General features: G+C 39.7%; 1 protein-coding gene across 2 annotated transcripts in view; it reads right to left on the bottom strand.

Annotated features, from left to right (window-relative positions):
* GALNT18 (polypeptide N-acetylgalactosaminyltransferase 18) overlaps positions 1-6301 on the bottom strand; it is a gene marked incomplete at its 5' end in the record, with an annotated part of 240618 nt that extends 234317 nt beyond the window's left edge. Inside the window, one exon of one of the 2 annotated variants that reach the window (XM_082484792.1) lies at positions 6043-6301. In XM_082484792.1, coding sequence (XP_082340918.1) covers positions 6043-6277 — 235 coding nt within the window. The remainder of the gene's footprint in view (positions 1-6042) is intronic. The other variant, XM_082484791.1, reaches the window with a different exon arrangement.
* Positions 6302-16578: the final 10277 nt, after the last annotated feature.

Genomic DNA, 16578 nt, shown 5'->3' with positions numbered 1-16578 from the left:
CAGTTACCAGCCTCTGCTCCTGATTCATTTTTTAACCTTTTGTTGAAGACTTTCATGTGAACTACAGAAATTGTCTAGATTGAAGAAAACAGAATCCAGGTCAATTCCCTTCCCAACTACAAAGCTACCATTCATTCTTACTTTGTAGCCAAATAAAACTTTTCTCATTTCTGGCTCAAAAGACACACTTTCAAAATAAAAAAAAAAAAATAAATAAATAAAGGCAACTGGCAGGCTATCCACACTGTTTAAACCTGATGAATTAATAGAGCAATGTAGCTGACAATCAGGAAATAAAAAAAAAAAAAAAAAAAATCTGAAAAACAACTTTAACCATGAAAGGAATCATTCAGCCTCCAGCACTAAAATACAGTTACCTTAATAAGACCAGACTACCACTTCTCAATTTTGGCCACTGTGTCCTAACCATGGCAAAATAAATTCTCGGTGGGATAACCATCAAGAAAGAATATAATTAGAAGAGAACTAAAGATATTAAAAGCACAAAAAAGTTAACTTTAATAACAGTAATAATAAATTACCAAGTCATAGTCAACATAACCAATATCATTAAGTCTACAGTAGATGGTCCTTGAAATACATGAACCTCCAGCAATGCTTGAAAATTTACAGTAATTTGAGTCAGAGTCTTCTCACTGAAATCACTATATTAAGGTTTTCTTTAGTGCACCCATTCCTAAGCATGGAAGAACATGAAAGTTAAACTCAAATTAATCTGCACTGACATGCAGCAATCTAGAATGACTCGAGAAGTCACAGCCTAGGGAGAAAAAATAATGGGATTAATCCTGCATGTCTTACATATCCAAGTGGTTCCTCCTCTTGCAATTAGTTACATTGGGACAGCAGGTCTCTTTGAGAGTACAGAGACTGTGAATATAGGGCCCTCTACAGTGGAGCAAGAGCTGTGTTCCCAGGGCTACTGTCTACTGCAGATTTGTTTCTCAGCAGAATAAATACACTGCAGTGAGTGATAAACATGCCTAATTGCTTTTGAGCTTGAGGGAAATAAACTGGGGTGGGGGTGGGGGTGGATTTAACAAATAATTATTCTCAAAAGGAAAGCAACACAAGAGTAAGAGACATGGTGGAGTGCCCATGCAAATCCTAGTGAGCCTGACTTTAAGGAATCCAGGCTGCAAAGGATAGCTATCACAGACCAGAGGTTTATACACTACATTCTTCCTCATGTTTGAGATCAAGAAATAAAGGGTAGATATCAAACATGGGATTTACTTATCCAAACCTTTAGATGGCTAAAATTAAGAACCTGTTTGACTTAGTTCCCAAATTCAAAACATGCAATTTCTAAAAGCAAATCATTCCACCCTAACACCTGTCCAACACCCAGGGAATGAACCCCACACTGGAGATCCCTCCCCCCTCCAACCGACCACACAGGGTGATTAGATATCCAACTATGGGATAGCTAACATTAGCTGAAGTAAATTCACAGACCAAATCATTCTAAGCAGCAGGTTGAGAGAGAACACATACATCTCCTCTCTTACAAACCTTCCCAAATAAGTCCACACACTCAGTGCTTAGCATTCCATTTAAGACAACAGGTGCAGCAGCTTGCAAAGATGAGGAACCAAAGTCCTAGTACAACACAGATGTCTTAATAATCATCCATTGATCTTAACTAAGAATTCAACTGGTCCAGAAATGAACTGCATGCTTACAACTTTAACTTAGATCTACTCCATTTATTAACTGCATGTAATTTATTAGTTCTGTTTAGGTTGCAAGGCAGGGGTTGGAGGTGGGGAGGGCAAGGAATCAAGTTCAGTTCATAGACTTCATAGTCCATAATCTTTTAAAATAATGCTTGAATGCAAACATCATTTGATTAAAACTAGGAAGGCTGAAAAATGTCAAAATAACTTTGCATAATAAGACAAACAGGATGGCATGCGCAAGGTGTTTTAAGTGATGGTGCCTGAACCATAGCATAGCTTTTCAAAAAAAGGTTCAACTCATTACCTATGACGGCCTAAAGCTAGGCTGCAGAAAACAATAAATTGCTCCCTTCTTGCTAGTGTTTCTCCTCTTGTCATTGTTACAAATTAAGTAGCTGATTAAGAGCAGCCTACCTGCTCACATGATCATCCAACTGCACGTGAAACGTCGTGCAGTTTTTTAGTGACAGAGCCAATGCATGATGCATTATTAAGATGAACGATGTGTTGTGATCTGTCTGCTGCACTCTTGTATTGATTTTAATAAAATGAGTGTTTGGGGTTTTTTGAACCAGTATCTTCCTTCTGAACTCAACAGAGCATACTACTTTCAAATAAAATTGAGAAAAACTGATTTCAAAACTAAGGTTGGAACCACAGATATTTCATTTAATACAATATACATTAATCTTAGCCCTTTAAAGTATATTTTCTGATAACAAAGCACAACAGATTATACACATGCCACACACTTTTGTCAGACAAAAGAAAGGACTGCATTTTGCATAAAACTATCCACCTGGTCTTTTCCTTGATTTTTTTCACACACATAAACACACACCCAATTAATAAAAAAAAAAAAAAATACACCACCTTATTTGCAAACTCAAAAAGAAGTGGAAACTAAAAGTTTCTCTCAGTGGGTTACCTGCTAGCATAAAAGGTATGACTCCTACCAAAGACCGGGGAGGGGGGTGAGAATCCGGATAGCATTCAGATGTAATTAACACTACAATCAGCACAACACACTGCCATAGAAAAGCATGCAGGTCACCATCATTGTAAAAAGGTGATTTGATCAAAACCATCTTGTAAACTGTGGCAGGCGACAAGCCAAGAATTCATGATTCCCAGGCTTAAGCTCAAGTTCCAGCATCATTCTTCCACTCCACAAAATACTTCTGCGGTCCCTATTGCCCAGCTAAACTTCAGTGCTGCCAATCCTGCCCCAAACTGCCTACCACAGAAGTCAGTATACAGATGCATGGCTCTTACACAGCACACCCATAGGCTACATGACACAAATTAACAGATAATGAGGAAAGAAGGAAGCAGAGAAGTACCGTACAGGCAGAGCAGACATACATGCTCTCATTCCATTTCCAGCACCCAGGAAATGTGTACAGACAAATCATTATTCTACAACATTTGCAGAAGTGTGGATACACAGCGGTGTAAGATGTGCAATAGGGCAGGTACATACTTGTGCATTCAAACTTTCCCATTCTTGGCCGACACCGGTACCAATGTTTACCTTTCCAATACTGTTCTTTCCAAACATGAGGCATGCATACTTTCAGTCTCCTTGAATGTCTCTTATCTAGAAATCTCTTTTCAGTCCGCTACTTTTCTTGCCATGAAAATGTCTTTTTAAAAGTACATACTTTAAAAACTGTTTTATGTGAAGGCATCTCATTCCTTCTTATTTCCAGGACACTTGGTAAAATATTACAAGACTGCAATTTATATGTTAAAGGAATTCCCAGATGGCATCTAATTAAACAACTCAATCAGAAAACAAATTAAAATGAAGTATTAGTGTAACCCCATGTGTAAAATGCAGCAGTTAAAGCTCTCTGGTATTTGCAGAATATCCTATGGAATGCAATTCTATTATGCATGCTAATTTCATGCCTGTTCAGCACTGCAGAACATCTGAGCTATTGACACCTCTCTCCAACATAAAAAAAGGAGCGGTCCAAGGAAAAGTTTAATAGCAAACTACAGGTAACCCTTATCAACTTTTCCGGAACTATTACTGCAGCTGGTTTACCCAATTCATGGCAATGAATTTCAAACTTCTAATTTCTTAAAGCTGACCTTCAAGCTCATCCCAAACCCAGTCAAGCTTGGGATATTCCTTCCAATGACTTCAGTGAGTTTTGCACCATGACCCAGCATTCATGGCATCCCACATTGCTAAGAAAAATCTGATTAAAATAACATCTAACTCTGCAATCTCTGCCACAGGACCTCCTTGTGAACCCCAGTTATTACAATTTGGCAAGTAAAGGCACAGAAAATCCACTCAGTGATAATGACCTGTGATTTTTATTTTATTTATTTATCTTAAAGAGTAAGTGGTTTAAATAAAGCATGAGAATTTGTAAACTTTACTTTTTTTCCTCTATGTATATTTTAGTACTTATTACCAAACTGTTCACTTTATTTTTGGAAGGCTCTGTTTAACTTTTGTACAAATGTTATTTAAGGAAAATATCTTCTGGTTTGGTTTATGCATAGTCACAAAAAGTCACAACATAAATTTATGCTCTAATCTATGCTATACTCTCCCCTGATTTAAGCATACCTTTCTATACTACTCTGAGAAGAACCACTGACCAAAGCAACAGGCCGATATGGACATTGTTATTTTCCTTGAAAAGAAATAAGAGTATTGCAGCTTCACACCACCAAACTTGAAGGAGTTATGCTCCAACCTCATAAAGAAATTCAATTAATTTCATGTATCTAACTCTTAACAGTGCCTTTTGAAAAATCCCTGCCTTCATACGTGCTTCCACAGTGCACTCCACTGGCACACAGACAAGAACATACTTCTCTTTTAAAATCCATTTCAGGAATCAATAAAAACTTAAGGACAGCTTGAGAGAACTTAAAACTTGCAGGAACTGCTCTAACTCATCCTCCAGAAAAGAAAAAAAAAAAAAAAAAGAAAGAAAAAAGTTGTATTTTTCTAATTTACCCAAGATGACAAGACTACCTAAGAAATGAAGGCAAATACAAACTGAATGGTGGTGTGTCATACTTTTTAACAAAATTAATACAAGTCACAGTATTAAAGCTGGGCTTTAATAGTACCGCAAATTCATGAGCATTGACTAGCAGGGGAAACCCAATTCACATGTAATTAGCCACCCTGCCTGCTCCACCTTTCCTCATATTCCCAAGAGGACCAGTTGGCCAAAGCTGCCTGGAAGACAGTGAGATTTTGTGCACTGCTGATAGGTATCCTTTACCAGACAGTTTGCTCTCCCTTTTCAGATTTAGGAGACTACAATTGGGATCTGAACATTTAGTAGAGGTTATGCAGAAGCAGAGAAAGGTGGTCCCTCCAGATTATGGACGAGGTCTCACCTACCCCCAGCCTCAGCCTCCTTATTATCCAACCCACTTAGCAGACTGAGGGAAAGACTGTATGATGCCATGCAGATGATGAAAATGTAAAGGAAAACACTAAAGATCACCCAGCAAAGCAAAGTCACGTAAAATCCCAAACTCCCAGGAAATAATCATATTCTCCCCCACAGCTTGCCCACTTCAACCCTACTCCCAGAGTTCCCATTAAAAGGAGGTGAAATTAAAAAGGCATTACACAAATGAGAGATTGCCCCAGTTATAATCCCAAGTGGCTCCCAGCACCACGGCAGCACTAAGGGAAAAGCTTGAGCACACCCGGACACACACAGACTATCGGCACGGATTAGCAGAGTCAGGTTTACAGGGGGAGGAGAACAAAAATTCCCCTCGCGGCAACCCATTTTGGAAAAGAAAAATAACAAATACGAAACAATGACGATAACAGCAAGATGGGAAGCCGCTCCCCTGCCCTTCGCGCCCAGCCCTCCCCGCGGACCCCCTACTTTAGCAAGACACAGACAGGCACAGAGCTGAGGTCAGGTTTATTACAGCACCAGGCCGAGTCCAGCCCGGCGGGGCTGCCGCCGCTGCCCAGAGCCCGGGTCCTCAGGCCCCGTCGCCCGGAGCCGTCCGCCGCCCGGCTCCGAGCCCCCGCCGCCCACTGCCCGCAGCCGGCGGCCCGTGCAGAGGGAGGGAAGCGGGGCAGGTCCCCCCCCCCTCCCGCGCCGCCCGCAGCCCGCCTCCGCCGCTCCTCTCGGCAGGCGCCGGGAAGGGACCGCCGGGGACTCCCACACGCACCGCAGCCTTCGCGCAGCCCCCGGCTCTTCCGGGCTGAGGAATGGCTCTCCCCGATCACGACAGGAATGTCACACGCACCGACAACAAACGCGGCGGGAGGGGATGGAGACTGCACACGGCAGGTGGGGAGGGAAAGCAAGCGGGGGGGGTAAGGTGGTACCTTGGATGTGCTGCTTGATGACATTTTCCAAATGGTCCAGCCTTTCTATAATCCTTAAAGTGTCCCCTTTGTCTTCCTCTAACTTTTTTTCTGAGATCGGCTCCTGCACTTTCACATAAACACTGGCAATGTAGTTGGTGACCCAGCCCACGTACAGCAGGCAGACGATGTTAGTCATTCCACTCAAAATCACGCAAGTGGACACTAAAGTTTTGGTTTTCCTGGTGCACACCATCCTGAGATCCCTCCATATAGCTCCAAAAAATCCTGTGATCCAGAAAACAAAAATAAACTGCGATGAAAATAAATCCTTTCCCCCCTCTCCCCGAAACGGAGACCACTCAGAAGTCAGTAATTTTCCATGCAAAAAGTTCTCTGATCCACAGAATAAAAATATTTGTCGCCTACCTAGAAGGAGAGGTGGGGGCGGGGAGGGCTGATAATTAGAATCCTGGATTTTAGTACATTAAAATAGCTGAAACTTTGCGATAGCAGCGCCGGCAGCAGACCCAGCAAGGCGTGCCAGCCGCCCGCCTGCCCGCTGCTCTCAGCCACCGGCTCCTGCCACGGGCATCAAGGACGCCAGCAGCCGAGCGCCCAAGTGTTGCAAACTTTGTTCCCTCCGACGCCGCTTCCCATCGCACCCGGCCACGGCTCCAGAATCAGACCTCGGGAGCAGCTCGCCGGAGAGTGGGGCTTGCTCGGCCGCCGATTGACAGCCCCCTCCTCCAATAAAGAGCCCGCTCTTGGCAGGGAGGTTGCTGCCATCACCGTATGGCCGACGGGGACCCGCGCGGGGCGGGGTTACGGCGGGGCCCACCTGCTCCTCGCACACACTCTCACACACAGGGGCGTTGGGGCCCCTCCGCCGTGCTGCAAGCCGGGGCGGGAGGGCGGGGACGGCGGCCTGCCTGCTATTTCTGTAGCTGGCTGCGAGGAATTTCCAGCCCGGCCGCTGCCGGTTCCCGTTTGCTGCTAGGTGCGCGCTCTGCCGCCTGGCTGGGGCGCGCAGCCGCTATCATTAAGATATACGCTCGCACAGAAGGTCATCCATTTGCCTGGAAGGGGTGAAACCGGAGACATGCCATCGGAGCTATCGCTTCCACAGCTCCACGTACCCAGCGGCCACCCACTATGACAATATGTTTGCCTTTCAGCCTGTTTGCGTGCCCCCTCCCCGTGGAAGTTATGTTACTAATAGCTAATTGTTGCTCGCATCCACACCAGCAAGCCCCAGTATCCATCCATCACGTCCCCGACTCCCACAGGAACACACCGTATCAGTGTATACCCTGTCCAGAATTAGTTTCAGTATCAGGGACAATATCAGTAACTCGCAATTTACTTCAGCGTATTCACACTGCTTTTCTCTCTTCACCTCATATTTCAGATACGCTTTTGGAAACACTAAGAAGGTAAATTCCTCTCAACATGAAATCACACTGATTTGAGAGAAGGTACACAAGAGATTAATCTCTTCCATTCCCATTAGATAGGGACTTTCTTACTAAATGAGATCATTTTGGAGAGGGACTCTTTATCAGGGAGTGCGGTGATAGGATGAGGGGTAATGGCTTCAAACTGGAAGAAGGTAGATTTAGATTAGATACCAGGAAGAAATTTGTTGCTGTGAGAATGGAGAGGCACTGGAACAGGTTGCCCAGAGCAGCTGTGGCTGCCCCATCCCTAGAAGTGTTCAAGGCCAGGCTGGATGGGGCTTTGAGCAACCTGGTCTAGTAGGAGGTGTCCCTGCCCATGGCAGGGGGGTTGGAACTAGACGATCTTTAAGGTCCCTTCCAACCTAAACCATTCTATGATTTTCTTTTGACTGTCTCAAGACAGAAATGCAACATTAGCATGACCAGGAGTAGGAACCATGAGACATGTTTTAATTAGAATAATTTTTAGTGTGTTAAGTGCTTATTATCCAGTGAAAGTGAGAAGTAACAAATGCTGTGGATCATACTGTAGTTTTACATATGCAGTAAATATAAAATTTATTCTACTTCATCAGTCACCCTCCACATCTGATCATTACACTAGGGTTATCCTGTCTGCGTGCAGAAAGCACAGCAGACACCAGGATTTTCTACTCTGAAGCATACATGTGTGCGCACTCAAACTCTGTGGTATCTTGAACGTACATTTCAATATTATAATAGAAGTAAGACTAGATGATTTGTCTTTGGGCTTGGGGCTGTTATTTTTAAATATCCAAGATCCAGTATTCAAGAGAGAAGGCAGGCAACCGTCCTGCCAAAAGGCAGAATGACAACTTCCTTTCCATCACGGTACTCCATAGAAATAGTAAAAGCTACAGATACTCAAACACATACAAAAACAGTGCCAATAGAAGCTGCAGTAAACTCTGCCAATGAAGCTCAAACAACAAACTACCTCTTCAGTCTTCTAAGCTTCTCTGAAAACTAAATGAAATTTCTGCCAATTTGTAAGTACTTCCCCAGTGATACACTAAAGGAGGCTGGCCCAACAGAAGTCATTTGGAAATTAGAAAATATAACTCAAAGTATTTGAATGTGAAAAAGCACATACATTTACATCTTAGAGAAAAAAATATTTTTAGTAATACAAGAAGTTTGCTAGACAAACCTGTCAATGAACAATTTCAAGCTTTATAAAAGGCAAAATATTGACAGAATAAAGTAGTACAGCTCCATCACAAGTCAATTATCCTGCTTGGTCTGCGATGAACTTTTGTATAGAGCACCATATATTTCCCTATTTCCTATCTTTGTACTTCAGTGTTACAGCTTCGCATCTGGTAGCAACCGACAACAGAAAGCGCGTATCACTGAAGTCTTTAATAATAGTGTTATCTAGACTTGCTTTAATCTTTGTAAACTCTCTCTGCAGTCACAAAATACAAGTTTTTCTGCCCTGGCAATTTAGGCAGAAACCAGGACGTAGCCTTGGACTTCTCAATTTAAAGCAAAACTTACCTGAAATCAATCCAGGTAAGGGACAAGTAGCAACTATTAATAAGTCATATTTTCCATGGAAGTTTATAAAATATTAACAAACAACTAACTGTTTTTATAAACAAGTATGAAGAGTACTTGTTCCTAATGACTATACATCTATAAGTGAAAAAAGTTTGAAAAAATATGGCTAATGTGTCTCACAGGCCTAATAGGTTGCTTATAACAGCACATAATTGATTAACCTGTTATTACAGTAACTATTAATAATCCATTAGCTTTTTGCTCCCAACAGTTTTCTGATCATGTTTAAAATATAGATTCATTTATAACTACATTCTACTACTACCAAAGCTGCACTCCTCAACAGCAGAACAGTAATTCCCAGTCTCCTCATGTGAGCCCTGATTTCACTGAAACTAGTGTTAAAACTCTGTTTGACTTCATAGAAAAACCTCCAGATGCTTTAATACATGAAAAATACACTTGATTTCATGTCTCTGGTAGTAATATTCTGCAATGGTCTCTTTAGAAGTCTTTTTTTATAAGTTTATACAAAGTTGGAGGTATCCAAGTGTACACCGTTTAGGAATTGGTTGGTTTTGTCATTTTTTGTATAATATTACAATCCAGAGTATTACAATCCCTTTGTACAAGGTGTTATACAAATACATAAAGCAGTCAACTTTTATAATTTAATTGGAACAAAAACAGGAAAAGGAACAGTAGGAGCATAGAAATGCTGCCAGCCTCACATTATACTGGGGGAGAAAATTAGGTGATAAAAACCCTAAATGACTTTTTTTTAACATTTAAATTACAGGGGAGCACAAAGTCTATGAAATTTGTTGCCTTAAATGACAGAGGTGTTTTTGAAAGTTCTACTTCAGGTGTTTAAGCTTCAGGCAGTACAATCTACTGCGCAGGTCATTAAACTAGGTGTCTGATTTTATCCTTGTCCTGATACTGATCTGTTATGTCATGCTATGCAAATTATTTCACTTCTGTTTCATTCTAGATAATGGAAAAAACAATTTCTTAAAATTTGTATGTATTACAGGCTTCAATATGAATTGCCCCCAACTACACTATTGTAATAAGACACCATTTCAACCACTGCTGAGGAAATATTAACCTCATAACCTAGTAAGTACAGCTGCCACTTACCTTGCATTGAAGTGTTCTGTAAGGAAAGTAATTCAATTAGTATTTATCTATCATTACAGTTCAGAGAAGGGAAATGATGGAAAGAAAGATACGTGCGAGAACTAAATTTTTAGTGGTGCATTTTGATGCAGGCTAAAACATTTGTAGCAGTAATAGGGTCCTTGAAGAAAGCAGCAGCAAAACATCAGAATGGTATTTACACCCCATTTTACGAGTACGTGTTTCTTATACTTTGTTAGAAAACAATGCAAAAGCTTAAATTTTTAACATTGTTTTGATCGCATTCTATTCAGATTCTTAGCTGAAATCCTATTAGTTTGTGGAGACACAATCTTCACTATTATCAAGTCTGAGTAGATTTTCTTCTATTATTCCTTCCCTCTCACCCACAATGATCACATCTTTTGTTCAGAAAGATGATAAAGAATTCCAAAGACACTCAAGAAGCAAGACTGTATTTTACATTATGGAGAGAGATGACCAAATACATGTAGAAAAGTCTGAATTACCCTGAATAGGTAAGTTTTTTTTGAAGGTCTGCACACACATGAATCAAAAACTGTCTCTTAAGCAGAGGTCACCCCTTCTGCAGATGAGCTCTTCCCAACAGTTCCAGTTATGAAACTGTTTTTTTAGCTCCACAAAAGATAAGATCTTTACCTTCAAAATACAGAAAGTTATAAGTTCAGTCCCCAGGAAAGTGATCTGATGATCTTTGGTATCTATTGTCCCTAGTCATCTCTCTCAGTAAATTTAAACCAATCTTAAAAATTTTACTAAATCATAAAAAGACATATATGGGTATTGCAGACATGCCTTTGCATGTTCTAGAGATGGGTTTTGAAGCAAGGGCTTTGTTATATGGATGTTCTAGATAATGAACATGAACTGAATGGAAGGAAAAAAAAGGGGGGAAAAAAAGGGAAGGAAAAAAGGAAAAAAAGCTGAATGGATGAAAAGTGGGGTGGGGAAAAATAAGACAAAAATAAAACGGCTTTTTCCTTGTCATGCTGGGATACATTACCACAACCTTTATTCCTCTGGCATTTTTTCCTCTTCCCCACTACTCTTAGTCTCTCTCTTACCTTCTTTGGGTCCATACCTGTTCTCTTCTTTTTCTTTTACTCCCATCCCTCATTTAAAAATAAACATTTTTCTGTTTACACTAGTTGTGTTACACATCACCCTTTGTGACATTTTTATGAATCATCAGTTCATTTACGTTATACAGGACTCCTTGTTTTTCAGTGCTTGGCAAAGACTGCAAAGACTAACATCCATGAAGCATCATTTCAAAAATCAGCTACCTTGCATTGAAAAGAAGAAATGAAACAATACAGAAGATAGAGAAACAAGAAAGACAGAAAGTGTGTGTATGTACTATTTCAAGTTGAAAACTGAACTGGATCTTGTCTTCTGGATTGAGCTCTCGCTGCCCATAAAACATCAAGGAAACACCTCATGCAAAAGGAACAGAACAGAGCTAGCAGGAACATTAAAACATCTAATAGAAACATGTACAAAAGCAACCTGCAAGAGATAGTGGCACATGGGTGGACGTTGTCTTCTCCTTCATCACCAGATGCATGCCTTAGAATACATTTGCCAACCCCCTTACAGAGCTGCTATAAAATTTATGTCTGTATTTTTTCTTTCCAGATGGCACTTTCCATTCTCAGTGTTTGCCAGGCTTATCTTGTCCATTTGTCCTTCCAAAATGTTCTTCCATCCAAAACATCTAAAGTGACTTTATACTTTAATTGATCTCTGCTATGCTGTTTTATTAGTTACTTTTATGCAGTGGTGTGATTTTTTTTTTTCCTGGCAGCGTTATTTATTTGCCATAAAACTCGCGGTTAATCCATCTCAAGCGAATCGTGTGTGACCAGCAATTCACCAGTATGAGTAAAGATGTAACATATGTCCCTTTGCAAGTGGCACATCTACAGTTAGTCAGAGAAGCATTATGTTCTGTTCTTTTCAAAGCTGTGACGTGTCTACCCCAATACACCAATGACAACCCTGTCCCTAAGCAACTTCAAGTATCTTCATTTTGGGGTGTTAAAACTTGGAAACATTTGAAACAGATTTCCAGAGATTGTGGCCCACTCAATCTCTGAATCTTTTTATGTTCAGAAGCAAAAAATTAGTAAACACAAAATCATTTGTGGTATTCTAAGAGTCTTGGCTTTCTCAACACAGTTCTCAGTGCTCGGCTTTTTCTATTTTTAACTATAATAACACAAATCGTTGTACTATGACAACCAAAACCTGATGGAGCTGAATATCCTATTTCCAAATACTGTCTAGCTCTGAACATTTAGGGACAAGAATAGTCCTTTTGTCAGACTTTGCGTGGCAAAGCTTCAACACATTTAATGACTTAAGGACTTTCCGGGTCAGCGGTTGCAACCTAGTAATTGCTTACACTAGCTATGTAAGCAATTACAGATTCACAAATTAATCTCTTTTTGAACCTGTACTTTCTCAAATTCCAAGGAAATGTGAGCAATCACTTTGCAGTCATCTTTCCGTGTGTGATTGTACAGGCCTATCACAGTCCTTCTTAGATGGCTCTTGGCCAATCTGGGTCTCATATGCAGTCTCTTCTCACATGAAAGTAACTCCATACTTTCTCCTTTTCTACTTTCACCTTTTTTTTTTTTTTGTCTTTTTGAGATTGGATGACATGGCAGCCCAGATTGATGCATCATTTCATACCCTATCTTGTTCTCAGCTCCTTCCTTTATAATTCCTAACACTGTTAGATTTCTCGACTGTCACCAAGCTTCAAGTTAACATCAGTGAACTAGTCACAAAGACCTCCTCCTCAGTTATGTACATATAAAGCTCAGTAATAAACTAGATGTAGTTCTGTCTGTCTTTCTAGGTGTAGGCTACCTCAACATTTTGCTATTTCAACTTGTCATTTCGGGTCATGGCTTCTCCAACCTTTTGCAGTCAGCTTTAGAAATTACTACAGTGAATACAGTATCCTCACTATTTATATGCTTTTCTGATCACATTTACACATGCTGAACAACACAGATCCCAACCTCCCCTCCTCATGACTGTCTTCTCTTTGGAAACTAACGATTTCTTCCTCTTCTTTGTTCTTCCTGTCTTAATCAGTTTTTAATGCATGAATGGAGCTTCTCCTAATGCATAATGGGTTTGCAGAGCAAGATCCTAGGAAGGCTTTGCAGCCTAAGTACCAATTAAATCCAGCATCAACTGTATCACCATTATCCATATGTTTACTGATGTTTAAAAAAATCCATTAAATAGGTGGAAAGTTACTTCCTTCAATTGCTCATAAGAAAACTATTTATCTGGATACAATATAGAAGAAATAATTACCCTCTGTCTTACAGGAATAGGAAGAAAAGGGGTATTACAGATTTTTAGGCTTCTTATAAGGAATCTTTTCTTTCTGGAGGCTTGGAGCTTCATTTTGTTTTGAAGACATTCAAAAGCATTATGTCATAGTAAAGACAGGTAATAAAAACCACTATTGAGTTAAGGGCTAGAACCTCAGAAGTGACTGAAAACTCAAAATGGAGACCAAAGAGAATGAAGCATTAAAGGAATTGTCCTTTTTAATCTGAATTGATGGTTAGAAAAAAATGGATGACCTCTGCAGGCTCAGTTTATTGTTCAACCAGAAATTATAAAGAATCTGGATGATTCTGCTTTACTGGTTTAATGCGAGGTAGGGCAGACACCCTTGAAGGATAACGCTGGTGAAATCAGTTGGTTTAATTCTTCCATCTTCCAATCAGCATTATCCCAGTCTTTTTAAAGATGAGGTTTGGCCCACTGTCCTTCAGCCAGTGGTTAGAATAAATGCACAAGACCCTCTGTTGATGTTCTTTTGCCAGATTCACATGGAAGCATGTAATTCAGCTGAAACATGGATTCTACAATTTGAGACTGTTGAAATAATTTTCTGGATAACATCTTTCATCAGGTACTGCAGCCACAGCTTAAGCAAACCAACAATTTACATTATATACCTAAAGAATGTTCGTAATTCATTCTCTTTTTTTTTTAGGTATGAAAGAGTCTTCAGTTTCTGATGTGTTTTTGTTCATTTGGTTTTGTTTTTTAAAGGATTTGATGATGTCCAGGAGTAAACTATTCTCTGATCCATTGATTAGATCAATAACAACAACCCCCAAACAAACAAAAAAGCCCTTGTGCCACTTTTAAACAAAACTGACTCCACAACAAGAAACCTTTCAGTCCAGCTTGGTATTACAACAACAACAAGTATGAGAAGAGATGGAAGTTTTTATTTGATTGGGCCTGGAATACCACACTGGTCTGTGCTGCAAGAATGTCTAACAAAAGTAAGCAATATATTAATACTTTCAAAAGACTTTTCTTTTTGTTTGTTTTTGTTTTTCTTTTTTTTTTTTTTTTAAAAAGAGATGCTTACAGAAGTTATCTAAGTGATCCAAAAGGAAGCCCGCAGAGGAAGCAATGGATTAGAGCCAAGAGTTATTAGCCAGTACAGTACCAGCCAGTACAGCTCACCCAATATGATATATGATTCAGAAATTTTTATATAAAAAAGTCTTTAGTCTTTCATGTAGCCCTCCTGATTTTAGAAATGATAAAATGAATATTTCAAGGAATAAAGTTCAGAAAACTTATAACCTTTTTTTTTTTTTTTAAATAAAGGAAATGTTGGTACTCATAAAAAAAAGTGTTAAGAATCTAACATGCAGTTCCAACCAGATTCTTTCCTTACTAAATAACAATATTCCAGATGGTATACATTTGAGTCATATGCACATACTCTTTTGATATGCAGCAGACACATTCCTTACATTTTGTTCAGTGGAATACATATGCTCTACGGTCTTTGGCATAACAAATCAAGCACACCCCCTTCCATCTTAGAACTGTTCAAAAGTGCAGAAGTATTGAGTTACAACGTGGCAGTCAAGTTCAATTTTAGTGCAGTCCCATACCTCAGCCCTTCATCCTGGTGTAGGCTTGTATCAGTTGCATCTTCCAAAAGAACATAAGAAAAGGATTTATGATTAGATTATAAGTGCAATAGGCTTCCATATAACCATTAGCTTCACTATGCTTGCCTTAGTTAAAGATAAAAGTTCCTAAGTTTGTATTTTCAGAATCCATGACTCTAAAAAGCACTTAAAAATACCATTAATTAACACTCCCAGAGACAGACAGCAAATATTTCTTCTGTCACACCTTCATGGAGCCACAGATCAGAAGATCTCAGTGTTTTTCACAGACAGACATTAAGAAGGTCAACACAGATTACGAACATCCTTCAACATGTTGAGAGGAAGCACAAGTAAGTTCATGTTTCAAGCATGATCTTCATGCTTGATCATGAAAGTCATGAATATGAACTATTCAGGTTCAACAGATCTGAACTGTTACTTGAATTAGACCTAGTCCCCCAAAATCTTAGCATTTACTCCTAAATATTAAGTGTCTTTGTCTTCCTGAAAAATCAGCTCTTCCATTCTACATCATACCTGGCACAATTAGCAGCAGAGAGCCCCAGTATGACGAAGGAACAACAGCCTTTGAACAACAGCTGAAGAGAAACTACCTACTGAAAAGCTTCCAAGAGTCTGCAATGCAATTTGGAGATGTTACATCAAAACGACGACTCTATCTGACACTGGTTTCAAAAATGAAGAACCACAGCATGAGTGAGTTATTTGTATAAATGAAGAAAAGTCTGAGGGACCTAGGCTTGACCAAATCTCTGAATGCTCCATACAAATCAACAAATTATCGGTTATCAAGATAATAAAAAACAATTAGGCACTAGCAAAGAGATTTAGCAAATCAAAGTAAGCTCAAAGCATAAAGCAGCATTAACTTTTACAGAAAATTACCATGTCTCTTTCAGCATAAAGAATTGTAAGTTGGTCAAAAAGAAAAAAGCCAAGGAAAATAGTTTGGTACTTGTAACATGAGGAAATGGAGGACCAGCTTCACGGAGATTTTGCTTAGATTAAGAGGACTGGGCCACTGAAGGTATAAGCATGAAAAGTTGGAGTGAAAACAAAAAACATCAATATTTTAGAGGGAAAAGTTATCGTGCAGCTGGAAATACTGCCATAACTATGCAAAAACTCTGGATGACAACTTGAGGAGACTGTGAGTTATTTGAAGCAAGGGAGAACATTGCTTCATTGTACTTCTATGGGTTGATGGTACAACAGGTAGAAATAAAATGCTATTACATAATTTGGAAAATTTCCAGTCTGGAAGCTGGCTTCAGATACAGTCAATTCTAGGCTCCAGTTGTAACATCGTTTACAGCTTAATTTACAGCTCGAATTTTTATCAGCACAACACACACACACAAATCCACAGCTTCTTTAGGCCAAATAAAAGCTACAAAATGTATCTTGTAACACGCATCTAGCAGTTT

The sequence above is a fragment of the Vanellus vanellus genome, assembly GCF_965231255.1.
Source record: "Vanellus vanellus genome assembly, chromosome: 6".
Taxonomy (NCBI): Eukaryota; Metazoa; Chordata; class Aves; order Charadriiformes; family Charadriidae; genus Vanellus; species Vanellus vanellus.
This window is presented reverse-complemented; position numbering and strand designations above follow the sequence as displayed.